This window comes from Ciconia boyciana, chromosome 15 (genome assembly GCF_034638445.1).
Source record: "Ciconia boyciana chromosome 15, ASM3463844v1, whole genome shotgun sequence".
In the NCBI taxonomy this organism is placed as follows: domain Eukaryota; kingdom Metazoa; phylum Chordata; class Aves; order Ciconiiformes; family Ciconiidae; genus Ciconia; species Ciconia boyciana.
In genome coordinates, this window is record NC_132948.1 from 12,214,486 (window position 1) to 12,240,804 (window position 26,319).

Genomic DNA, 26,319 nt, shown 5'->3' on the forward strand with positions numbered 1-26,319 from the left:
ATATGTCTATGCCTGACATTAAGTACCTTAAAGGCAATTCCACCTCTATCATTTCTTTGTTGATTCATCTCCAGAAACAGGAAAACAAATTTAAAAGGCTGCAAGCAGCAACTATCAATACTGTCGACTTCAAAACAAAAAGGAAGGTCATATATATTAGGCTCAGCAAAAACATGCTAATAAAAAAAGAACTATATCTACACTGTACATTCAGAAAAGTCATGTTCCTAAGTTTGGAAAACTGTGGCATCCCTACAGATATTAATTGTAATGTATGTAACAGCACAGTGTTAATAACCAGCAGTAATTTGGGCTTGCAGCAAACTGGAATTGTAATTGCATAACACTTGAAGCTTTGAAGCATTAATTACTGAAAGCATTTAGAAGGACTGACATGAAATAATACTTTATATGTTTTCCATTCTCGGCAAAAAACTTCAGATAAAGATTTCCTTTGAATTTCAGTTTCCAGTATACATATCTTGAAATTTGGAGAAAAACAGTAGAAAAAAGACTAGACTAGAATATTTTCCATGAACTTCAGGGATGTTTCAACACCTTTCAATGGGAAGAATAGAGAGGCTTCAGCCTTCTCTGGTCATCAGGATGCGAAAAGATGACAAAAGAGTCCCTGGGACTGCAAAGCCCTGGTCAGCGTTAAGAGACTTTGAGGTTTGCCTTTGATCACAGAGGCACGGCTGTGGGCTCTACAGCAGCTTTCTTTGGGCTAGGATGTACGACACTATTTGTGCCTCTGCACGCAACCCTCCCATGTGGCCAGTTACAAAGAATACAATGAATAATTAATTTGCATTCAAAAGGAGAGAAGGTAATAGGATAAAGGCACAGAACATTCAATCACTTATTTTATAAAGGCATTTAATACTGCTTCACTGGGAAGATATAATTGCTCATTGCATGTCATCTTCAAATAATTGTTGATATTAGCAGTGATAAAATGGCTTCAGACAGGTTAAGTGGCTTGGCCAAGACCAAAGAGGAAGCAAGCGTGTGAATTAAGCTGAGAAATCAGTCAGTTTCTTAAGGCTCAGTGCTCCAGTCCAAGCTTACAACCTGGTGCTTACAGCAGTATTCCATATTTATTCATCATTTACATTTTACCTCCTTCCTTCCTTTCCTCTAACTCTCACACCCATACAGAGTTAAGACAAATATTTTTAATTTCTCTGGTTCATTAAAAAACAAAACCTAGACTTTGGCCCTTATGGTCCAGCTCTTTCACAAAATTAAAAACAGTCCATCAGTTTCACATTCACTACTAAATCTTCTGCTGCGCAGAACAGCAGTATGAGAAAAAACAAACCCAGAGGTACCTTTCTTATATATTTTTGTATTTAGCAGTTTCTAGAAGGTTCCCCTTGGAGACAATTACCTATTAGAAAGGGGATAGCGTTTACTCTGAACATAACTGGTTTTGAAACAAAAAGTATTCAGTAGTGATGGGTAATTTTTGACTTTTGGTTGTTTTGCATGGCTGTTTCTTCTTTTTTGACCTGTATATCCTATATTTTCCATCTGTTCAAGCCATGATTTCCAGTCCACTGGAGCAAAAGCAATGGTAAAAAGCATTTTGCCAGCAGCCCTTGGCCTCACTTTATGAATGCAGTTCCAAGTCTTGCTGCCACTCAAGGTAGAACTTCTAAAAATAAGGGACTGTTTCAAAATAAAAATTAATACAATTTTTCACATAAAAGAGTTATATTGGGGGTGGAGGGGCCCTTTCCTTCATCAGAGATGAGATTAGAGTGAGAAGAAGCCAGGCAGATGCAGCACATGCTGGCTTTATTGATAATTACAATATAGGAGCAGAAACCATGAAGACCAATATCCATGACAGTGCACAACAGCCACCAGCACACCACTTTTTGTCCAAGGAGCAGCACTGCCATTGCAAACAGAGGACACAGCATGGAAGTAGTCACTATTCCCAGCACTGCCAGGTGGTGGGAGAAGGGGAAAGGAGAAGGAGGCAAATTAACTGACTCGCTTAAAGTCACCCTGGAAGCTTATGGATTATTGGGTACCAAATCTGCATTTGCAAGAAGAAATCTGATGTCTTCATTATAGGACAACGGCTGGCAGTGCTAGCCATATTAGCTTCCTCTTAACCAGATGCAACAGATACCCACAGAATTCATTTATGGTCTTCACAAACTAAGGGTCTAGCAAGGTTTTCCCTACACCCTTGGGATTCTCTTCCAAACCTTGGAACCCCAAAGCTGGGAACGGCCAGGAGTTTGTTAGAGCCAAGTCCTGCTTCTGAAGCAGCCTGTCAAAAATCAGGCTGGGGAAACAAGGCATCTTGAAACACGTTACTTTCTCTATAGCCCTTAGAAGTAATCTGACCACATAGTAGGTTTTAATGTGCAATCCTGCATCTTCCCTGTCTAGTCTATATTGCATAACAGGCATAGGGTTTTTTCATTTAGAAATATAAGAACTGACCATCAGTTGGTGAAAATCCGTACATTGTACGGGAAAAGGGATCATTTGAAAAATACAGAGGGACCTTCTGTGTAACAGCTGAGGCCAGAGACTGCTCTTCCTCTCCCCAAACTGAAGTTTTTTTCCTTAGACTCACCATTTCTGTCTGAGTGGACAAGGTGTGTTATCCTTTCCTATGTATTATGATCAATCATTTTATTGATTATTTACATGAATGGGTCATCCCTGCTCCTTTTTGCTCCACCTCAGCTGACAGGATGGGGGACCTTTTACATGTCTGTTCATGCCCTCCTATTTACATGTTCCACCAGGATGCAGTTTCTTTCAATCTACCCTGACCCAATGTCTCTACCTCTACAAACCAAGGGAATTTACAGTTTTAGAGACTTAAAACTTGATCAGGTCACAGAAGAGGTTTCTGACGGCTTTTACACAATGCCAGCTGGAGAGTCTGTTCTGAAATCAGAACAGGCAGCATACCACAAATGCAGTCTTTTGTGTAGTTGACCATGTCAAAAGAGAACCTACATAGTATAATCATAGAATCATAGAACAGGTTGGGTTGGAATGGACCTTAAAGATCATTTAGTTGTGGATAATGGATATACTAGACTGACATGTAAGATTTCCAGTCCTGAAATAGGGCCTTATTTCAGTCAAAGGCTACTTCAATATCTAATCATTTAGAGTGACATTTACTCCTGAAGAGAGGGCCATGAAAGAGGTGTTAGCATCTTGTCTGACACTGGGATTATAGGAGATCCTGACATTAAAAAAAAGAGTTTAAGCCAAAGCATTTAATCAAGCTCAATTTTTGCTCTTACCTGGTAGTTGCTTTTTTCCTTACAGCAGAAGATATACATATATAAATTAGCAACCACCAAAAACTGAATTAGCTACGTACACGTCATGGAGGGATGAATGCAGAACATAGATATTACAATTCTGACCAAGAAAACAACCAAACAAGAGCTTAGATGTGCTGTAGCTAGATCAAAGACAGACAGGCAATGGTGCTTTAGAAGCACAGTAGAACAGATATTCTAACTACTCTGATATTGCAGCAGATTATAGTCTGAAAGCCAGTTACTGTTAGAAAAGCAGGTCAAAAGAAATCAAAACTCATGAAAGTGACATGAGTAACAGCAAGCCGTTACAGAAGTTTGTTTTTAAAAGGTAACAGCAAAGTGATATTTTTGAAGCAGAAAATGCCACTTTTTTCATTTTGAACCGATATTTGGTATCTATTTTTAGCTTTTTTTTGTTTTATGATGCCTTAGATCTCAAAATAAAAACCTAAATTCAAACACATTGTTTCCTTTTTGTTCCAGAAAATTAACTTCAGAAGCATTCATTTAAAAGTTAGGTGTTCCGTTTTCATCCTAATTTAAACAAAGCAAGATTTTTGAAAGTTTTATAAACCTACATAAAATATAATTATCATGGTTATAGCTAGTTCTGCTTTTAACTGATCACAGCTCACAAATATAGATGCTTTGAAATCAGATTTCTACGATCCTGCATTTACAGAGTAAAAACAATGAAAGGTTTTTACCTTAATGCTCTCTTAGCTAGAAAAGGTTTTTAATGTTTATCTTTAAACCAATTTTCATATGTAGTAGAAGTTTCCATGCATGTCTGAAGTAATATCCCTTTAAAGTCATTAGTATAGAGAACGACAGAAAGGCATCCCTGAACACTTACTATGAGGAACTCAGATTGTCTGTCTTGAAATTAGTCACTCAGGAAACAACTTAAATCTTAGGCAGATTGACTCAGAAAATGAAAACCTGATATGGTAAGGAGAGTAGATATCCTACTGGTATTTGTCCTCTACCAGATGAAGAGGAAATCACCTGGTGTCAGCAATTAAGTGCTGCAGCTATTCAGTTTATATATCACACACTTGCAAAGGAAAAGTGACCTGATTTTATGGCAAACCACTTCCCCCAGAAATCCCACACAAATCTCCTGGGGCAGGGGGGGATGGGAGAAAAGAGAATGACTAGTTTGAGCCCTTACTACTTAGGTCAGTGGAGTCAAATCTGACTTACTCCTTTATTCCAGTATGAGGTATACATCCAAGTTCAACAATGTTGCATTTACAGCTTTGTGCCATTTTAATAATTGAGCCCTGAAACATATCTAGGTGACTTTAGCCAGAAACTTTTGGAGTTTGAGATGTATAGCCAGCAGAGAAAAGAGAGTGTATGTTGTCTCAAGTCAGAGTAGGATATGATTTCTTAGGTGAAAGCACCAAGCATCTCTAGTGCACTTTGGCACCAATGGTCATCTCTAGGACAAACACCCAAGGCAAGTCAGTCAATCTCAGAAGCCAGAATACGACTTTTACCTCCAGTTCTGAAAGAGCTGACATGCATCATTGGGAAGGGATAAAAGAATGAAGTCAGCTCTACACACACCAATCTTCCATACGTCTGCCACACAACCCTAGTTTATAGTGCTGGAACAGAGTAGCAAACTTGAACGAGACAACTGGACAGTCTCACTTGCATGCAATGCACATCTGCTCTCAGTTTGCCACAGTACAGCCTGATAGTCTTCTCTGTTTTCCTGTATTATATTGGTGGTTATAGAGAGCTTCCCTCTGTAATACCCCAATGCTTGGAAAGCAATGAAGTAAATCAATGCGGCACTTGGCATTACATTCAAAAAACAACCACCACCCTCAGGTATTTTTCATTTTCAGAAATGGTTTTGGTATATCGATAATACTTAGGAACCTCAAACATCCTGTAAAACAGAACCAGGCTTACAACAAGTCGGGGAGAGATGTTTAAGCATATAAATCCTACTTAGATGTCTAATTCTTGCTCGCTTCCTATAAATACCTTTGCAGATTTGATCTTTACTAATCTTAACATGAATTCAATGAGAGATTAGGAGCACTGCAAACTCCAGCTCAGGAGACTTTAAGAGTTATCTCCTATTAGCGCATAGATAGGTCCTAGGTCTGCTATTTCAATTTTTATAAGAAGTACTCAAAGGACAACTTCAAGAAAAGGCCTTTCTCGCTCAAATAGATCACATCTCAGACAATTCATACAATATTAGATTGAACAATAGGAGCAATGTTGAGTCAACCAACTGCAATACAATTTCTGTAGAGCAGCAGTTGGAGGATTGTTAGGCAACTTATACGCAAGAAAGTGACTTCCCATACCAAGAGTAGAGACAAAAAATAAGGTACCAAAGAAACACAAAACAGCCTTACCTCAGTGTGAACTGATCTTCTGTTGAATTTTTAGCAACAGATACAAGGAAAGTCAAAATGTCACCTTGCTTGACAGTCTTTGGTGCATACTGGATGGCAATATTATTATCCAATCTCATTTCATTTAAAGAAGGGCCAGCATGTGTCTGGTAAAGGAAAACACTTCCAATCCTCTGCAAGGGAGGTCCCGACTCATCAATGTCATTGCGCCCTGGTCGGATCCCGTTACTTTTCCTTACATCCTCCTTGGTACATTCCCCTTTCTCATCTCCTGGTTGTATGGCATAGTAAAGCTCCACAGGGCTCCCTTCAGACTGATCCATTGGTTTCTTACGGCCAGCAACAACCGTGGGGGGGTTAAACCAGCTTGGCAGGAGCTCCAGCTCTGCCACACACAACCCCAGGTCCCCTTGCAATCTGCAGCTGCCTCTGACTTCCCGCGTCTCTCGGAAGGCAAACACCCGCAGGCAGGGCAGCCGTTCCGTGGTGCTATAGTCATCCCAGTCCCTGCCCACGATGTAGAACAGGACCTGGACTTTGGGCTTGCTCGGGTAAATTTTGTCACTCATTATGAAGGCCTTAAGTTTCCAATTAAAGGAGAACTTGTTAGTAGATCCAAATGGATTTGAAGACAACATTAAGTCCTGGGGCACTACTTGTTCAACGGAAAAAGGTCCATAGCTGGCATTTAACACAGGTGGTCTCTTGGATTTGTAGATCAGAAAGGATTCCACTCGGGACTGCAAGCTAGAATTCCTCATAATATCCTGGTTGGCTTCCTTAAGAAAGAAGGAAACATCCGCATTGTGGATACGATAGGTCACAGGCAAGTAAGTTGGCAGTAAAGAAAATCTCTGTATACTTTCCAGGATCCCTCGACTCTCAGTCACTGTTGAAAGGAAAGGAGAGTTTAAAAGATCAGATCTTCAAGTCATACGGTGATATAACCTTGCTGACTTTACTGAGGGGATTGACAGTGCTGTAGCTGATACTAGTGGCAATAGCAAGCATCATCAATCCATGCAAAAGTAGCCTAGGTAGATGATGATTTATCTAGTTAGCTTGGAAAACAATGGGTTATGATATAGTCTACATGGCAGCTGGATTAAAAGTAGCAGCTTACGTGGGTTTACCCATGCCAAAGGTCACATCTTCACTTGCAATATACATTTATTATTGGCGAGCAAAATTACCCAGTCAGCATCTGCAACATAAGAGCACTGCACGGGCACATTTAAAAAGGAATTTGATCACTAAAGCAAGCTGCTCCTGTACAGGAAACCAATGCAATGATTTTACATCAAATGCTGCACATGGGCCACTTAGAGTTCACTTCAACCTTCTTTTCAGCACTCTCAAGCAGTACGTGGACTTTAAGTGACTTCCTGCACAAGGCTGAATTTCACTTTAAGAATAGTTAGCACAATAACCATTTACACAAAAGCTCCTTTACAACACTCTGGTACTAGAGGATTTCAAAAGGACCTTTATTTGCATCCAATTTATAGTCCCTTCTATTTCAATTCATCTATGAGAAGAGGTTTTTCCTCTGTAAATAACTATCAGGATTCACGCCACTGTTGTTGCCTAACCCTACATTGTTCCTTAATACAACTGCATTATCTGTAGGCTGTACATCACTGCACATTGAAAGAACATTTTCAATGACACTGAGCCTCTCTTACTGCAAGATATCTATTTTAACTGTGCCATCGAGCAATTACCTGAGGCAGGCTATCATATTAAAGAAGCAGCTCTCCATCCTTTCTAGTAACTGTCAGTCCCAAAGAGCAAAGATGTACACTGTTAAAAAATACAGATGCAAATACACTATGACCTTTCCTGTTTGAACATCTGACCTTTGTGCTTATGTCTTCACACCATAATTGTGAAATAAATTGCATTTTTTCTATAGCAAATTCAAATCCTTACCCTTATTCAGAAAAGTGACAAAGGGTTACTACATGTGGCATTCAAAGGCAACCCAGTTTCCCAAGCTCTAGCCTACAAATGCTTTATTAGTCCTTATTTTTCGTTTAGCATCTGACCTAAATATTTATTTGCTCATCAAGTATTGCCTTAGGTGGCCTAAACTGACATCAGTTACTCCTAACCACCAATCTACCATTTATGTACTGCAATTCATTGCAAATCCCAGAACAGGATAGAAGAGGCTTGTTATCTTCAAATCCTATGGGAAAGTATTGTTAGTTCCTAAAAACCTCTGCTTTCAGACCTCAAGCGTTCACCAAAAATGATCTGGAAAACGCCTCTCACAGCAACAATCATCTACCTATGGGCCGTATAACCTGAAAGGGGAATTTGCCTTTGCAAAGCCACACTGGAAGCCACACTGATGCTACCCATAACCAGCACGTCAATCAAGGCACCCCCACAGCAAAGCAGTTAATGCAGGAGATCTCACTCTGCCATAGACTTTGTCCAATCTCAGACAAGGCACTTCTGTGCTGCTGCTGCTCTGTGTCCAACAAATAAGGGTATTACTATTCATTTCTCCTCACCCTTTGTCTGTGTAGACTGCAAATGCAACAGACTTATCTTACGACTTATATAAGAGCATCACCCACAATAGCAAGGCTGTGATCTCAGTTAAGGTCTCCAGGCACTAACATATGCAAAATAACAAACTGGAAAACTGGAGCAAAGAACTTTCTATATAGAAAAGCAAAAGCAGCTGGCTATTAAAACAAACAAAAAAACCCCAAACAAACAAAAACCAAAACAAACCACAAAAAAACCCAAAACAAAAACCAAACCAACAAACCAAAACCCAAACCAACCCTAGATAAGGGTGGGCATCTTTCAGCTGTAAGACAGAAGGAACAAATCTCAGAATGAAAGAGGCCAGGAAAAAAAGATTGCAGAGAAGAGTTTCACAGTTTTGGAAATCTTTCTCTCCATCTTGAAAAACTGAAATTCCTCTTCCAATAAACAATTAAAATAAAACCCTTACTTTTAAAAGTTTAATTAATGTCAACTCTTAAACCCCACCTGGAATTAGAAATAAATTCTATCTGAAGAATCAGGAAAATGGCCTCAGCACACATCATCATATGAGACTGTAAATTGCAAGACCAATAAAAGGCTGAAGTCCTGTGATCCCCAGAAGTGGCAAATTAAGCTTGTTTGAATTTAGAGGAAGTCACACCCAAGGCTTTTCTGCTTGTTTTTGATCAAGAGTAAGCTGCAGAGATTCTTTGCATGCAAAAACACCCTTAATTTAGGCTTGGTCTTTTCAGCATTCAGCTCCCACTCTCTCTCCAGATATTCATTGAGAGCAGATGAAATTTTTAAAGACCTTTTTCTAGATAATCCCCCAACAAAGATTTCTAACAACTCTAAATGGCTTTGCTAGTACTTAGAGTTGCAGGGATGCATCTCTCCTATCCAGCCCTAAGGCGAAATCTGTTCTGCTGTTGTACTCCTCAGATCACCCAGCCCATAACATCATTCCTCCATCTAATGTCCCATTTATAAATTCCACACTCATTTTGTACTCCTCCCAACAGCTTGGCAAAGCACCATTAAACACAGTGAGGCATCAAGGAGGCAACTTAGAGAGGAAAAAAAAGCTCAGGGTATTCAATTTTTTATTTCCCTTATTTTGATCGCAGCTCCCTCCCTTGCATTCCACAGGGAGAAGTACATTATTTTTATATTAAAACTAACAGAGTGTTTCGCCTCATATTTTTTTAATCATTTATTTTAGTGCTTAATTATCTAAGGGATTAAAAATCTTCCCTCTATTCCCCATCTCCACAGGACAATGTTCCTCTGAGTAAATCAATGACTCTTCGGAATAGGAGAGCAACACAAATTAAAAAAAAAAAAAAAAGGTGAACTGCCTATTAAAAAAAAGGAAACCGTCTCACCAGATAGAGCAGGGTCCATTGGTTTTTAAATTTTTGGGCAATGGCAAACTGGTCTGCTCGCTGTTATGCTTCCCCCTACCATCAAGCTGTGGATGTGCACTGAATATGAATTGGCTTATGCTGGAAGCTGACAGCAGCTTTCCAAACAGCCAAAGGCCAAAAATTCAAACAATTTTACACTTTTATCTAGGGAGAGTTATAATCAGCACAAACAAAAAAAAATTCTCAAAAACTACACTGAGCTCTGCTGTACCATCTGGATTTTGACCGTGAAAGTTTACTGAGGATTCTGAAGGATAGGAAATTAAAACCAAAAACAACTATCAGCATCCTTAATTGCAACCATGTAAAAATTATGCATGTTTTTACAAAGGCAGAATTGCAGAAGATTACGATTTTGTGTGTTATTGGGCAAGACCCAGCATAAAAGTGGAGTTTTAAAGATTTAAGTCATATCATCTACCCTAAATATTACGTCAGATCTATACCATCATAATCAAAATTCCACAGGAGTAACCCACCTGAATAAATAAGACAAGAATCACACAGTGAATCTCTCAGTTTAAATACGTCAAACAAAATAAAGGATGGGTAACTGAAGTGCTGTTAAGGAAACAACATCAAGATTAAAAAAATATACAGTTAAATTTGGGAACTGCCATTTATCTTTACTGTACCACTATATCTGAAGGCTTGTCTACATGGGGAACTTGGCAGCAGAATAACCAAGTGCAAGAATGCTGTACATTAACTGGCCTTACTAGTTCTCTGTGTGGATGTATGGCACAGAGTACATCATACTCTGTGGCAATAGAAAAAGCAGTGGTACCAGATTAAAACAAACTTTGAGGATTTTAATCTAATAAGGATAGATTCCTATGACCCATAGAGATCTGCTCAACTTTGAGCTGATTAGTTGTAGCAAGCTGTAAGATCAGTTTATCTTGAGCTGAGACATTGCAGAGGAAAAAACAGGTTCTTCCAGAGGACCACAGCAAGCGATGCCTCACAGCACTGCTGAATCTCGAGGGGCTGACCCTCAGCTGGAGTAAACTGCTTCACTGCAAGGTCTGGTGAAGACCATCTACTGCAACCGTAGAGTGGTGTTACGGCATTCTGGATTCAGGAGATGATCCCCAACAGTTTGAAGCAAACCAATAAAATCTAATTTTGATGCTGTGCTTATGCCAGGAGCTATTATTTCTCAATCTCTTACAACTACATCTGTATTCGACCTCTCATGCTGCGAATGGTTTGTTGAGGATTTCAATCAGTGGCCACCTGGGAAGAAATGCTGTAGTAGGGTGGTTTTCTTTCCTCTCTCTTTAGTAAATCTTCTCCTGACTGACACTGTTTAAAAAAATACTTGTCATTGATGGAAGCAGCAAATTCTTTGCAGGTCAGTGAATTTGAAAAAAAAAAAAAATCCAAGAAAAAGGCAGCATATTCAGTCTCCTCCTGCATAGCCAAAGCTTGCATGTATGATATATCCCTGAACATGACGTTGTAAACATGCTGCATTTACCTTCCAAAAGGTCATACTGCTTTCTTCATTAGGCTATTAATTTTGTACCGCAGTCTAGCTAAAAATCTTAAATCTTTATTTCTTTAACATCATGTAACAGCAGCTCTCAGTCAATGACAAAAACACTATTCATTGCTCAGTTTTACTGCAAAGTTATTGACCATGGCTTCAGAAAATTGAAGAAATCTGCCAGACCACTAACTTCATTCTATATTGCCAGATCCTTGGGACTTCATTGCTCTAAGAGTTACTTTATTTTTAAAACTGTTCAATCCACAATCATCCAGCATTCATGAGAAATAAAACACTCTTCCAATCAATTATATAATGCTACTACTTAAAAAAAAAATTGCCTTTTTCTTGTAGATTGAGGGGAACAACTTCTTAGGAAAATTGCCTTACCAGCTGCAAGCTCAAGACTGGTAATGCAATAAATGAAGTTTGTTGCTGTATCTTGGGGATTGAAATAAGTGCTTCTTTTCAGTCTGGCCAGAAATTTTACCTTTTTAGTTAGACAGAATCACAGAATCATATAGGTTGGAAAAGACCTTTAAGATCATCGAGTCCAACCGTAAACCTAACACTACCAAGACCACCACTACACCATGTCCCTAAGCACCTCATCCAAACGGCTTTTAAATACCTCCAGGGATGGCGACTCAACCACTTCCCTGGGCAGCCTGTTCTCCAATGCTTGACCACCCTTTCAGTGAAGTAAAATTTCCTAATATCCAGTCTAAACCTCCCCGGCACAACTGGAGGCCATTTCCTCTCGTCCTATCACTTGTTACCTGGGAGAAGAGACCGACCCCACCTCTCTACACCCTCCTTTCAGGCAGTTGTAGAGAGCGATGAGGTCTCCCCTCAGCCTCCTTTTCTCCAGGCTGAACAACCCCAGGTCCCTCAGCCGCTCCCCATCAGCCTTGTGCTCCAGACCCTTCCCCAGCTCCGTTGCCCTTCTCTGGACACGCTCCAGCCCCTCAAGGTCTCTCTTGTAGTGAGGGGCCCAACACTGAACACAGTATTCGAGTTGCGGCCTCACCAGTGCCGCGTACAGGGGCACGATCACTTCCCTACTCCTGCTGGCCACACTATTTTTGATACAAGCCAGGATGCCATTGGCCGCCTTGGCCACCTGGGCACACTGCTGGCGCATATGCAGCTGGCTGTCAACCAACACCCCCAGGTCCTTTTCCACCAAGCAGCTTTCCAGCCTCTCTTCCCCAAGCCTGTAGCGTTGCATGGGGTTGCTGTGGCCCAAGTGCAGGACCCAGCACTGAGCCTTGTTGAACCTCATACAATTGGCACCAGCCCATCGATCCAGCCTGTCCAGGTCCCTCTGCAGAGCCTTCCTACCCCCAAGCAGATCAACACTCCCGCACAACTTGGTGTCATCTGCAAACTGACTGAGGGTGCACTCGATCCCTTCGTCCAGGTCATTGATAAAGATACTAAACAGGAGTGGCCCCAGTACTGAGCCCTGGGGAACACCACTTGTGACTGGCCGCCAACTGGAGTAAACTCCGTTCACCACCACTCTTTGGGCCCAGCCATCCAGCCAGTTCTTTACCCAGCAAACAGTACACCCGTCCAAGCCATGAGCAGCCAGTTTCTCCAGGAGAATGCTGTGGGAAACCGTGTCAAAGGCTTTACTGAAGTCTAGATAGACAACATCCACAGCCTTTCCCTCATCCACTAGGTGGGTCACCTTGTCATAGAAAAGGTTAGTTTCAGCTGTTCTCCTTGAATATTTGGATAGTTTTGCTCTCCTAAGTTTGTTATGCATTGGAACTTTTTTTAGCCAAAATATCTAGAAAAAATCTGGTAGTGTGATCTAATTCCAGATCTGGAAACTAATGTCACAAAGATGTCTGTTCCAATAAAACTTCATGCTCGCTTTTGGAAAACCAAGACATTTCAGTCTTAACCTAGTTAAGTGGCTGAATCCACTAACGCTCAAAAGTGAGGCAGTTTAAAGCTAAGCTGTAAACATAGTGAATACCATCCCCAGGTGTATCTCAGTCAGTTCTTTACAGAGGGATGATCTACTCTGCCAGTATGTCACTTACTATGAACACAGTCAATTAAGACTGTGTTACATGAATATCTGAGTAGGATCATTTCCATCTTAGAGGATTTGTTGGTTGCTTGTCATGTTCCTTCCTTAGGTTCCAGCATCCTTCTGTGCAGCCCTTACACATGAACGGACAAAACTGGAGCTTTCCAAGGATGACTTACTGTGTTCAATTTGCTTAAAGCAATTAGCACTGCACCTTCAAGCTTTTGCTTAAGTGCTGTGCTTTATTGAGAACAGCTTTATGACACAGTGACAAACTGATGGGAGGTTTTGATCTCAGACAGAAAGGCAGGCAATATAGGCTTTGTGGTGCTCATTTTGCTCGTTTAAAAGCAATGAAGTTGTTCATTGGTTACACTTTGCAATGGTGCTCAACAGAAGTCCAGAGGGAGGGAGCACTATAGATACAGCACAGCGCAGCGCAACGGGCTGTAAAGAACATCTAGAGCTCAGATGCCTTGGAGGGCAACAAACAAAACCCACCGAAAGAAACACACTGCACCACATGATGAAGAACCTGCAAAGCCAGACAGGCTCTTACTGCAGATGATCTTCTTTGAAACCATTTTCACACAGCCGCGCACCTAATCTGTGCAGTAACACAGAGTCAGGAAAGTATTTTAATGTCTTGATGCCATAAACACATGAATCTATCCCACAGATATCCACATTGAAAATTGCATGCTGGAGTTATTCCCTGACAAGAAATTAAACCAAAAGCTGCAAGATTAATTTCCTGTTAGGTTATACTATGTTATATGCATCAAAAAGTGAACAGCTTGGTATCTGGTTGCACAGGCTAGCTTTCTTACCTAGTTAGCATCTCATTTTAGCATTGATCTGGAATTTAATTATATTATTAAATCTTTATTACCTCCGTGACCAGAAGCCTTAACCAAAATCAGACTTCATCAGAAGGAGCAGTATTTGCCTGAAATAATCTACAATTCAAGTTAATAGACAAGGTTTTAAGAACTGGAAATTGATGCCAAAATAGTGATGGGATTTACCAAAAGCCATAAAGCCAGCATGCATTCAGGGCTAGAAACCAGTCATAAAATCACTAATTCCTCTCTGTAGTCAGTATTCCTTATGAACATTTCAAAAGATTTTCAACAGTGATTTTTTGATAAAACCTGAAAATGTAAGGGGGGGGTTGCGGACTAACTCAGACAGATTGTCCTGTAGTCTTCTACTACTATGTCATGTCAGCCAAAAAATGAAAACTCTTGTTGAACATCTCTGCCACAAACAGATAACAGAGGAAGCTGGGCCATCACATCTCTAGCACAGAGATATAACGTGATGGTGAGCTGCTGCCTACACTTCAGAAGAACAGTGCAACAGGTACATTTTCCCATCCTGAATACAACCCATTTCTTAAAACCAAGTATTTCCTTATGAAGATGTTATTATATGTAAAAATGTTCAGTGATCATGTTTTTCTCTACGCAGCTGCGTAACACATAAGGCTGAAATAACGATTGACACATTGCTATCATTATTCACACTGGATTACTGATTTCCCATCATTTTTTGCCTGCTTGCTTGGAAGAGGAGTATCAGCACCTATCTTCCATACCAGTACAGAAATAAAAGAATCTAGCCTATCTGGCAGCAGGAACCCTAATCTTTCCTCCTAGTGCTGTCACACCATTAGAGAACAGCTTCCAAAAACATCTCATGCTTTTGGTAACAAACACCATCATTCTAAAGGGCAAGTACCAACAGAACAGCAATAAGGCTAAATAAATGTGTCACAAATCGGAAAACAAAAATAGAACTCTGGAACCCAAGAGTCATGCATTTATCTGTAGCAAATGAAAAAGAAAAATCTCTTCAAAGCCAAAAGTTACCAATCTCCAAGTCCTTTCCTTATTAGCATTTCAGACTGCTTTGCCTGCTTCACTTTATAACATTCCCTGTAACTGTTTCATCCTTGGGAAATTATCATTCTTCTCCGAGAACAATGTTGTTCCCAACCTGCCAACACCCCCCCTACTCCGCAAGCTATTACAACTCTTGTTCCAGTTCTGCATGTCTGTGTGGAGCTTGTTACAAAGCAAGGGAAAGATTACTCGAACATCAGACTATGTAGAACAGCTGCTTTGTAAAGAGGTGACTCCTCATTTCTTGTAAGAGAACTTTAAAGAATTTGGGAGTATTGTTAGAGTGCAACATACATTAAGGGACAGTCACAAAGCAGATGCTGAATAAAGCAAATTAAACTTTGCACAGATGCAGACAAATCATTTGTACCATCATTTCTAAGAGGAATGCACATTTGCAAACCATTCTTTTTATGAAAACTATCAAGCATTGCTACTGCAGTCAGAAACAGAAAGAATTTTTAAGTAGCGAGTTCTGCAACAAAGGAAGTACTCTGACACAATCTGCTTAAACTTCATGAGAACGTTCCTGTGCAGAAAGACAAGTCACTCAATGCTTTGCTGAAACAGAGACTGGACTCCTTAGCAAGGGGCAACGTTACAGCCTGCCCATCAAAGCACATCTTAACCACTTTTGCTTTTGCGTTATCAATCCTGCTAGATTGCCCCTCTTGAGCAATCTCGTAGTCCATCTTGCAGTTTCTCCATTACCTCCACAAAGAAGTTTCCATAACCCGAGCGGGAAAGGAAGAAAACCTCCTAATGAAATACAATATGAAACTCATCCCAGAAGGGTGTCCAAATACAATGCTGAATCAGAAAACAAGAAATACATCTGCAGTGATCCTCAATTAAGAAATCTACTCCATCTTTAGCAGTGTACCATTTGGCCCACTTCAAAGAATTGTCACTCAAGGGTTTCAAGGACTCTGGCTCAAGCTTCCGATTTTACCTACAGGGGGGCAGTAAATCTGGATGACAGACTTTGTACCTCCTGTCACTGTATCCCAAATCAAGTACACACTGTCAAGTGCGTGATTGGACCATTCAACTGCTGTGACCATGACAGTGTTCTTTATGCTGTCAATGGGATGTTACTAGACCACAACGACTTTTATTATATGGTCTCTCCACACCATCTCTTTCACACAGGAACTCTAAGTTTGATTTTACAGAAAAATTTAGGAGTTATAAACATTCAGAAAATGGTCTTCTAGAAAGGGAGCTCTTGCTCCACCAGACAAAGCAACTGGCACCACAGAAACAATCCTCAGTCTTAACATGAGCCACTATCCGATGCTTCAAAAGAAGGGCAATAAACTAAAACAAAAATGAATCTATCAATTTCACAAGCCTGCCTGTCAGGAACTCCTTGTGGACTGCCATAAATGATAAGTCTGAAAGTTGAATCATGACATCAAAGGATTTCCATGCCTCCGTCTGGAGTGAGCGCAGGCATCTGATCTTGGCATGCATAACCTTATGTACATGACTCCAAGGATCATTAAAGGTCATATACTCATCCAGCACTTTTCATACCTTAACTCTGTTATTTGACTTGATGGGTTTATAAGTGCTCATCCTTGATACACACTCACAGATGCAGACCGTACTCCCAGTTGCTGTATCAATCCAGGAATTCCAGTTCCCTTAATGGGCCCGATCATCAGTCAGATAAGGCCTTTTCGACAACAGCACTATAGTCTGATGACACAATATTTTCTTTGAATATCACATTTTACTGAAGTTTGAAGAAACTTTTGTAAATTAATCATTGATGTCAGGACAAACTACACCTCATCATTCATTAGGAGAGACACAAACAATCCTGAAGTTATTTTATTATTCACACTGACAGACATAAAGAAATCATTTAAATAAGAGGGCCACAAAGGAACACATACACCTTTATATTACTGTGTGATACAAAAATGATCAGAGAAAGATCATATAACAAAGGCAAGTTCCCACCTGAAAAGGCAGCAAAGTAATAATTACAGAGAAAAGTAGTAAGATAAAAGGATATGGCACTGTTTCACACAAGATCTGATGTCAGCCTGAACACGAAAAGGCAAAGCAGTGATGGGCACCACAAAGTTTACAGTAAGAAAAACAGAAAGAAAAAAAAAACCACCAAACTCATGTTAACTACTGGGGGATAGGGAAAGAGTGGCTAGAAAATTTTTCTGACACTCCAGATGCAAAACATCAATAATCACAGAGGGCTGTCCCTAGTCCATCAACTGCATGTGATACAAGGAGTAAAAGGTACTAGACATGGTATCACTCCTTGAGCATGTCATTGCTTACAGTAACCAGTGAGCTTTCATCACTAACCCATTGAGCTATCTTGACACACACCATCTCTTGGCCTTTTTTACAATTTTGATGCAGTTATTTAATGAATCATAAAAAGATAGAACCTTTCTTTAATGAAAAGAGTACTGGGCTAGGTGCTATCCACTTACAGCTCAAGGCACCCTAATGGTGAAAGAACTAAGAGACAAGGGCTTCAATGTCTAACGTACTGAAAGATTTCTCAGGCTTTCAATGGCAATAGTTTGTGCCTCCCTTTCTGTCCCCCCTCCCCTCCTATGCCTCTACTTGCAGAGGAAGAAAGAAATTATGAAGATTTCAAAGATTTAAAAAACAAAACAGAAAAACACACACACACCCCCAAACCCAAAAACATCCACAAACTTAGAAGGCTGAATTCTTGCCAGTATCTTGACTTAAATACTATTTCTAGTGTAATTATGTTTAGGAACCAATAAAAGGAAAGTAAGGCTGGGTAGTGGGGGAGTGCAGAGTGCTAGGAGTCCAACATCAATTGTCAAATTCCTCATGACAGAGACAGAAATACAGGACTGTGCATGGAACAGCCTTCTACTGCTTAAACAGACTCTATTCAGACAATCAGAAGTCAATCAGATTCTGCCTCTAATGTCTGCAAAATTCCCCCTTCATTTTCTGCAAGTATACCAGGGACTGTGTGGAGGCTGCAGTTCTGCTACCAGGCCATTACTGATGGGAGGAAAAAAGTCTAAGCATTAAATTAACACCTGACTCAGCAAAAGTAATAGGCCAGTTTCTGCTGCCGGCCTTTTATGAGACAAGCCATGTCTATATACCCTAATCCAATGCCAGTGGAATGTTAACTGCAGCACAAAAGTGCTTGTGGCTGCTGGCTGATCATTCTCTCCCTCCAGAATATGTTTTTTTAAAATTCATTTTAAATTTGTTAATCCATATCGTGCCTCTACATCTTGCTGTAGGCTTTGTGCCTAACACTGAATTTGTACAGCTAACAATTACAATATTGATCTTCTATTGCTACATTCACTAACAAGATAAAAATATTATTTTTTTTTAAAGTCTTATTTACATAACAACATAATGCTGGTATATGCAGTAAATTTCCAGGAATGTCAATAAAACTAGCAATATTTCACTAAATACATACCCATTTTACCTTCATCAAAGAAAGTGCAACTTAAAAATATTTGAGTGTGTTCTCAGAAGGAAGTGAAGGTATTAATGGGTATTAATGGGTATTTGTACCTGAAAAGTCTAGAAATCAGAAGGCACCATAGAAAATATATGTGTATGTACACACACAAGCACAGACAGAAGAAAGAAACTGACTTTGGTAGCATGGAATACAGCCAGAGCTAATTAACACTACTACTTGTGTATTTCTGTCCTTCACTACGGTCTCTGATATAGACACACTACGAACATGGGAATGTATAGTGTCCTGAATCCATAGGGTCATCCTGCTTTGAAGATTCAGGAAACAAAGGTTTAATTCCTGTCCTGAAAAGCTGTTCTAAAATAACATGTACAGTCCAAATCTGTCAGCAACCACTAAGATATCTCACCAACTTCCTCCTAATACAAAGGCTATACTCATTAATGGAGATGAGCAAGAACCTTCTTGACATGTTCTTATTAGCTTCTGAATCACGAGGTCTTCATCCTTCTCATGAAGTTTTTTTTTCTCTGCTACAAGGTATGTCTGTAACCCTGACACATTCCCAATCCTTTTCATCTTCTTGTCAACTAAGTAGGAAGCTAAGGGCTCTCAGAAAAATAATTTGCCTGTAAAAAAGGCACACAAGCATCAGAATAGCTAACCAGGCAGTTTTTCAGGAGTCTTATTCTGACCATTGAGTGACTTCAAACTTCTAGCAGGCCTGTAGCATGCTTACAGATGCTCAGCTCTCTCCAATAGCATCAGGCATGGTATCTTGACTCTCTATGGCAGAGAGGAAGAATGAATATGTACTTTTTTCTAAAGAAAGTTCTGCAGAACTAACTAAAGCAGCTGTGAGTGCAGCTAGCTATACCTCAGCTGCTTTATCATCCCCAGGAGTATCCATGATAATCCACTCCCAGATCATGACTGAGCAGAAGAGATGATCCAGTCTAAAACTTGCTGCTAAGTGGCTCCTCTCTTCTCATTCCTCTTTTGCTTCCTCCCAGTTGCAAAATCATGCTCTCCCCACTAGCTAGATTGGGTGGTCATTTCTTCTTTCAGATGAGATGACTCAGCTCATCTAGATTGGCAGAAATAACCTACTTTCTCCTGGCTTATTTTCTGGTGAATTAGCACATTGTATTGTCTCAGTAAGAGGCTGGTTGAGGTGCTGAGAGTGCACACAGGAGGGCAGAGTTACACGCCGGAGCCCCACTGTTGGAGAATGGGAACAATTCCTTCTAGTGGCACAGGGCTGCTGGATCATTCCAGATTGGCTCCTGGAGTCATCACCATGCAGAAACCTGCATCAGTTTCAAGCCCTTGGTCAATCACAAATATGAAGCTTGCCTTAGCCCAGGCACAGCTACATCAACCACACTGTTGCAATAACGGGTTAGCATGGTGAACCCCCAAACCTTTTTAAGGGACACGTCTACTCTGATTTTCCAGTGCAAGAAAGAGACACGACAGATTATGATTCTATGAAGAGTGCTGATTTATTTACTTAGGAGTTAATTTTTCAGCTGTATTTAGACCTTACATACACAAGTAGAATTTCACTGCAAGTCACTAACCATGTCAAGTACTTTAAAATATTCAATAATGCATTATATGCATCTTTTCAGACTTAAAATACCTTTGAAAGTCTGACTTACTGTTCTACAGGGCTGCGAATTATTATTTAAAAAAAAGCCAGTTTGCAATTTGACAGTTTATTTTGTAATTAAATATTTTGCCTCTTTAGAAAGATATTTTACAGATACATGGCATATTACTGTATCTTTTAAATTCTTTCTGTTCTTGTTCTGGAAATAAACCAACATGCTATTCTCTCAACTTTCTCAGAAGTGTGACAGACACAAGAGTTAAGAGGATTGAAATTATCATTTTATAGCTCCATAATATTTTTTTTCCCCTATCCAGGCAAACTCCAAAGGGCATGAACTCCTGAACTTACCTAGTATTCATTTAACTAAATCTAGGGAAAGTTCTTTACTCATGCAAATCTCCACAAAGTCTTACTCAGAAACTGATTCCACCTTTTCAAATCATCCTCTTTCTCTTCCTTCGCATACCTATTTAAAAGTGGTTTCTAGATAAGCTGATACTGATACAGATGCTACAGTGTTTGACACTCCGTAAACACCTAAAAATAGAAAGATAAGCTAGAACTATTTTTTTTTCTGCCTGACAGTCTCCAATGTTTTCTTTGGCACTTCTTTGTGAGTTTGTTCTGTCAATGTTGAGCCAGTTTCACACCTCCTTGCAGATTCTAAAGGTCATATTAAAATCCGCCTCAGCTAAATACCTTGTTTTCTTGAAGCCTGACTAGAAATTGGAATGTTATACCTGGGTGTCACAGTCAGAATCCTCCGAGGAGGATGCCATCAGATGTGGAGCTGAGGACTCTGGGTATTTAGTTGCAGGGAAGTTCCTCCTGGAGAATGTGGAGGATGTTTGAAATTCAGCAGCAATAAAGACTGCAGGGGAGCTGCACAAGCAGCACCGAGAGCTCAAGATTATTTTCCCCTACCCTGCAATTATCTTGGATACTTAAAAACCTCTGCTACTTGGACACAAATAGTTTTGCTTTCTAGTCCCACTGAGAAGCTTTGAACAAAAGATTTCAGAAGCACTGGTGAAAAACATACAATAGAAAGCTCAGAAACAATAATCCTACATTTAAAACAAATTACAGATATACTTTCTGCCAAGCAGGTCCTCACACTTATGAAAAGCACAAATTGAAGTCCCTGTCATAGTGAGCTCTTGGAGGCTGGTTCTCTGAGCACTCGAAACAATTATCCTCATGAGTGTCCCAGTGTATGTTTGCACATGTGAATCCATACACACATTTGGAATAGTTTAATTCATTTTTAGCGTCTACATTTGTGTGTAAAGAGCAAATCCTACTGCAAGCAAACATATTAAGTTGTATATGTTAAGTCTGTACCAAATGGATTTTACAATTGTGTAATTGACTGATGCTTCACATTACTGCTTGTAAATTACAGATTAAAAGATGAAGTTCTCTAATTTAATGTCTACAGAATAAAGAGCAGTATCTACTAGGTAGAGCAAGACAGATGGTAGGATTTGTCTGCAAGCAGAAAACGAGCAGAAAGGCATTACCCTATTTAAGTTGCATTTGGAACATGCACTGGCCACTACATTTTATTCAGGAGGGCTAATTTATAGAACTGATGCTGCAGTTTGGTATATTCTACTTTAAATCTGTGTGAATAACTGATTTTTCAGCTGCCCAGCTAAACTGATCAAAAACCAAACCCAATTCTCTCAGGTCAATTCAAAGTGAAATGCCTTTTTTCACCCCATCACTGTTATACCACAAGTTTTCTTCCATTTTGTAGTGATGATGGCCTTTACATCATCACTACAAAATGGAAGAAAAAAAAATCTAATAAAAAGTTAATAAAGGATTACGTTACGCTTTAAAAGTTAAAAAGAAAAAATTTAAAGCCTCCAACCTTTCTTCTCAAACTCCATCTTACTTTTTGAATACTACTTTCACAGGAAAGCTATTCTGTGTCTCCGTTTTAATCCACAGCCTTTCTATTAAACTGGCATGTAAAAGAGGTACTGGAATTTTTTTGAACCTGCATAATAAAGGCAGGTCATTTAAAGCCTGACATTTGCCATTCATAGGGAAGCATTCTTGAGTATACTAGCTACCTCTCATTGTCCTATTTGGATAATAATCAAATCACTGCATAAATGGAATAAATAGTTGAGCAAGTATTTCTATGCCTAGTTACCACGATCCACAAATCACAACCAACTGTTGTGTTATTACATAACAAAGATAAGGATTAAACCTGTATTTGGAAGACAACAAATACATAATTAAGACCAAACAGAAAAGTACTGATTACTTAATCTAATTTGTACACAATACTTGTATTGTGACCACATCAGGACCTACAGGCTAATTCTGAAGAACAGTTCGACACTCTGCAAGGAAACACAGTGTAATTACCATCACCAGCACTCTCCTCTAAGCATGGCACAGGTAACTTCCCGAGAAGACTCTCCTGCCGTATGTACGTATTTCAAATATGGTGTGAAACAAAACCCTTCTCTCTCACATTAGCTAAAGATTTCAGATTGGTTTATCTGCACAGTACCTGTGTTTTGTTTTGGGAGGGAGCTGTTGTTGCTTTTATTGTTGTTTTTTTTAAAGTACTGATCCTGCCAGGATGTTTCAAATTATTTACATTTAAAAGGATGCACAACCATAATATGCACTTAATTTCAGCTCTACTTTCTGAAAAGAGGGCTCTTCTTGTTTCTTCCACAGAGCACAATTTGATCTCTGCTTCGGAACACGCCTAATTCCATAGGCCGAATAACTGAAGGCAGCAGTATATCACCTTTTTTCGTAGATATAAAAATAGTCAACTCCCACCCTTGTTCACGCAGAAACATCCCTTAGGGCTTATGCCCTCTGGTTTCTTTCAGCCTTTTTAAAGGTCATGGTCTGACATTTCAACAGTGTTAGAAGTCATTGTCTTCCTTTCTATATGTGCGTCCCTGCTTAAGCATTATTCCCTTCTAGTCAGAAGGCCCAAGGCAACAAATTACTTCTTTGTAAGAAGACTAGATCTGGTAACTGCACTTGGAGACTGATTAAAAATAAGTCAAGGCAGCTCAGCTGAAATAATGCTAGCTGAAAAGGGGTTATGCATAAACCCAACAATCCACAAGAAACATGAAATTAAAATAGAAGATGCACCTTTCTTGCCCCCACTTAGGTTGAAAAACAAAAGATGAAGTCAATCTCATTCACAGACCAGAGTAGCTCAGCCCTTTTCTATAATGGCAAGTGGTACATTACCAGCTATTACTAATACTTCCATTTAAACAGTTAGGATTCTCCTCTCTCTACTAAAGCATGACCAAAAAACAACCAAACCAAAAAACAACTTACTTTATAAACAGGATTTGCAGCTCTTAGATAACACGTTTTCCTTTTACAGCTATTGTAGCTGGTAAGTGAGGTCACTAGACAGCACAAACTGCTCTTTAAATGAAGAGGGGGACTGAGGGGAGGAACTCTATTTAATTAGAACCCACACCAGGGGATGGTTTGGCTAATTGCATGACTTAGCAAAACCCCAAGGCTGCTCTAGGTTAAATTAGTTTGTGAGAGCCTTCTATGAGCTTTTATGCTCTTGCAGTACTCAGAATACCATGTGCTCCAGTAATGCCTTTCCTGACATCACTGCCTGCCCAGAGTTATTCATCGGAAAATCTCCTATGAGAAAATTCTTTGGAAGTGTCTACCTCCTCACTGAAACACTCAAACAGTACTAAATGGCCACAGCAACCAGAAAGTCAGGGAGTCACCTTACCAAATTCTTCTGAAAGGATTTTAACAGTCCTACCAGGTAATAGTTAGAGGTGGGGGGGGGGGGGTATTGCTTTTTATTTTTCTGATTGAAGGAAAAATTGCAAAAAAGTTGTTATCTGAAAATTTCTGCAGCTGTAATTAGGGAGTGTATCAAATATGTTGCCAATTAGCTTAATTGCTGTGCAGGCTGATTGAGACCTGAGTAGGAAAGGTTTCTCATTACTTAAGGGGGAGGAAGAAAGAAGAAGTAAAGACCAAAAATTCTCATATGCTTGCTAAGAGCAAAGGTAGCAGAGGAAGTATTTGACTACTGCTCATGACAAAGTAACAGTTCTCCAAGTATTTGAAGAGAACAAGCTCTTTGAAGAATGTTTCAGCTGTACCTCACTAAATCCCACACTAAGTGCTAGAATAATGATGATCTTCAGCTGTCTGTACTATGATTTCATCAGAAGACCAGTCAGAAAAGAAAAAGCAAAAAAATTGTGGTCCTTTTGTGGTAATTGTGGTATTAGCTAAAGCTCTGATGTGAATTGTTAAAGATATTCAGCTTCATCAGGACAGTGCCTAAGAGCTGCAATCTTAGGCACTGTATACCTTCCCGTAGCAGCAGTAGAGGGCTCAGATATTGGACCACAGTTCTAATACTGCCCAATGCCCTATTAATTCTGGAGTGACAGACAATTAAAAGGCTATAGTAAAGTAGTGAAGAAGTATTTATGTTGCCTTTAAAATTAATTTCATAAGGTTCACCAATAAGGCAAATGCCAGATATATTCTTCTCTTTAGTGAGCACTGTGGATTTGCTGAGCATCAGCTCCTGGGGTGTGTATGTACATATATACACACAAACAGTCCCATCATAAATGTGCTAAGTAATACACAGAATTAAATCACTATCCAAACTATAATTTTGCACAGGAGAAGAAATCCAAACCTGTTGTTGTTCTTCTGTCTTATCTACATGAAGAGCAGTCTGCTTTTTGTTAGTATAGAGTATTAAACATAAAGCAAAGTACAACTCCGTTAATTATATAGCTTTTGAAGCTACATGTCCTGCTTCTGACTTCAGTGAGAAGAGATTTCAGTGCCATACAGCTTGGTTGTGGTTAAATTTATTCCAAGGAAGCCAAGAGTGAATCCACTAACTCAGTAAGGCTTACTTGGCATAAGGGAAGATCAAAATCAGACAAGCAGAACATCAGAGCTGACAGTGCTCCATGATCATACTCAGAGCCTATTTCTCCACATCTTAAACTGTGTTTATAATTTATGTTCTGATTTAAGTGCAGCTCCAAACAATGGAATTTTTCTGGGATTGCCCACATGTTTGATCTTTGCATCCCAAGACAATATAAGAAATTTAATCTCAACCAAATCTACAGGTTTTTTTTAATCTCAAACCTAAAACTATGGCTAAACACAATCAAGATCCAGAAACAAACAACTCCTCTTTGCTTCAACCTTAACTAGCATGGCCTCTTACCATTAGTATTCTGCATTCATAAGAAGTCAGTGAACTAAAAGAAAACAATGTCTGAAGACAAAGAGTCCAATCGAAGCTACAAACCATAGGGGCTTTGTCTCATGCATAGTGTCTCTTGACCAAAATACAGCTCAATTCACATCATCGCTTCAAGTACTTAATGATTTTCAGTCTTTTATAGTGCAGATCAATTAGCTTATCATTGTACTATGGTGAGATTAAGTTTAAGTAACGTTGTTATCCTGTGTTCATTAGCCTATATGAAAGTTTAGTGTCTGACCAATTTCCAGTGTGCAGGCATTAGTAGCATGCATTAATGACCAAAGGCAGAGGGTAACCTTTAAGAAACATTTCCTTCATGACAATGTTGCAATAAGCTGTTGAAGTAGCATGTTTTCATGCCAACAATAAACCCAAACAATATTTCTATAAATAAAGTTTAAGAAAAATACAATAAAAATCAAGCTATGCATTCCTATACCCCAATGAAAACTTTATACTAATGGAAAAAATAAGTGCATAGTAAATTTCTATTTACGGCCCTCGTACCTAATGGTCACATATATCCTACTCAAAAATATACCATAGTGCTTACCAAATACAGGCATAGAAATGATCCTATCAAGAGCAGAAGAGCACTTACTAATGCATAGCACACATTTCTGTCTGTAAGTAAAACTGAAATGAAAAGAACTAAAGAAGGTAAATGTATCACAATTAGGTGAAAGAATAATAAATGTCCTCCTTATATTATTTTAATATTCCTCTGAAAACTTTATATTGTGCAATTCTGCAAGAAATTTCAGAGGGGCTGTTGGAATTTCGACCTTTCTTGACAGTGTTACTTTCCTGATCAAGGTGTGAGCATTAACTGGTAACTACTCCCATTCATATGA

At 39.4% G+C, this 26,319-nt stretch overlaps 1 protein-coding gene across 1 annotated transcript in view; it reads right to left on the minus strand.

The window, feature by feature from the left end:
- Nucleotides 1-26,319, minus strand: part of TMEM132D (transmembrane protein 132D) — a 274,438-nt gene that overhangs the window by 203,529 nt on the left and 44,590 nt on the right. Inside the window, exon 2 of the mRNA XM_072880098.1 lies at nucleotides 5,702-6,590. Within this exon, the coding sequence (XP_072736199.1) occupies nucleotides 5,702-6,590 (889 nt within the window). The remainder of the gene's footprint in view (nucleotides 1-5,701; nucleotides 6,591-26,319) is intronic.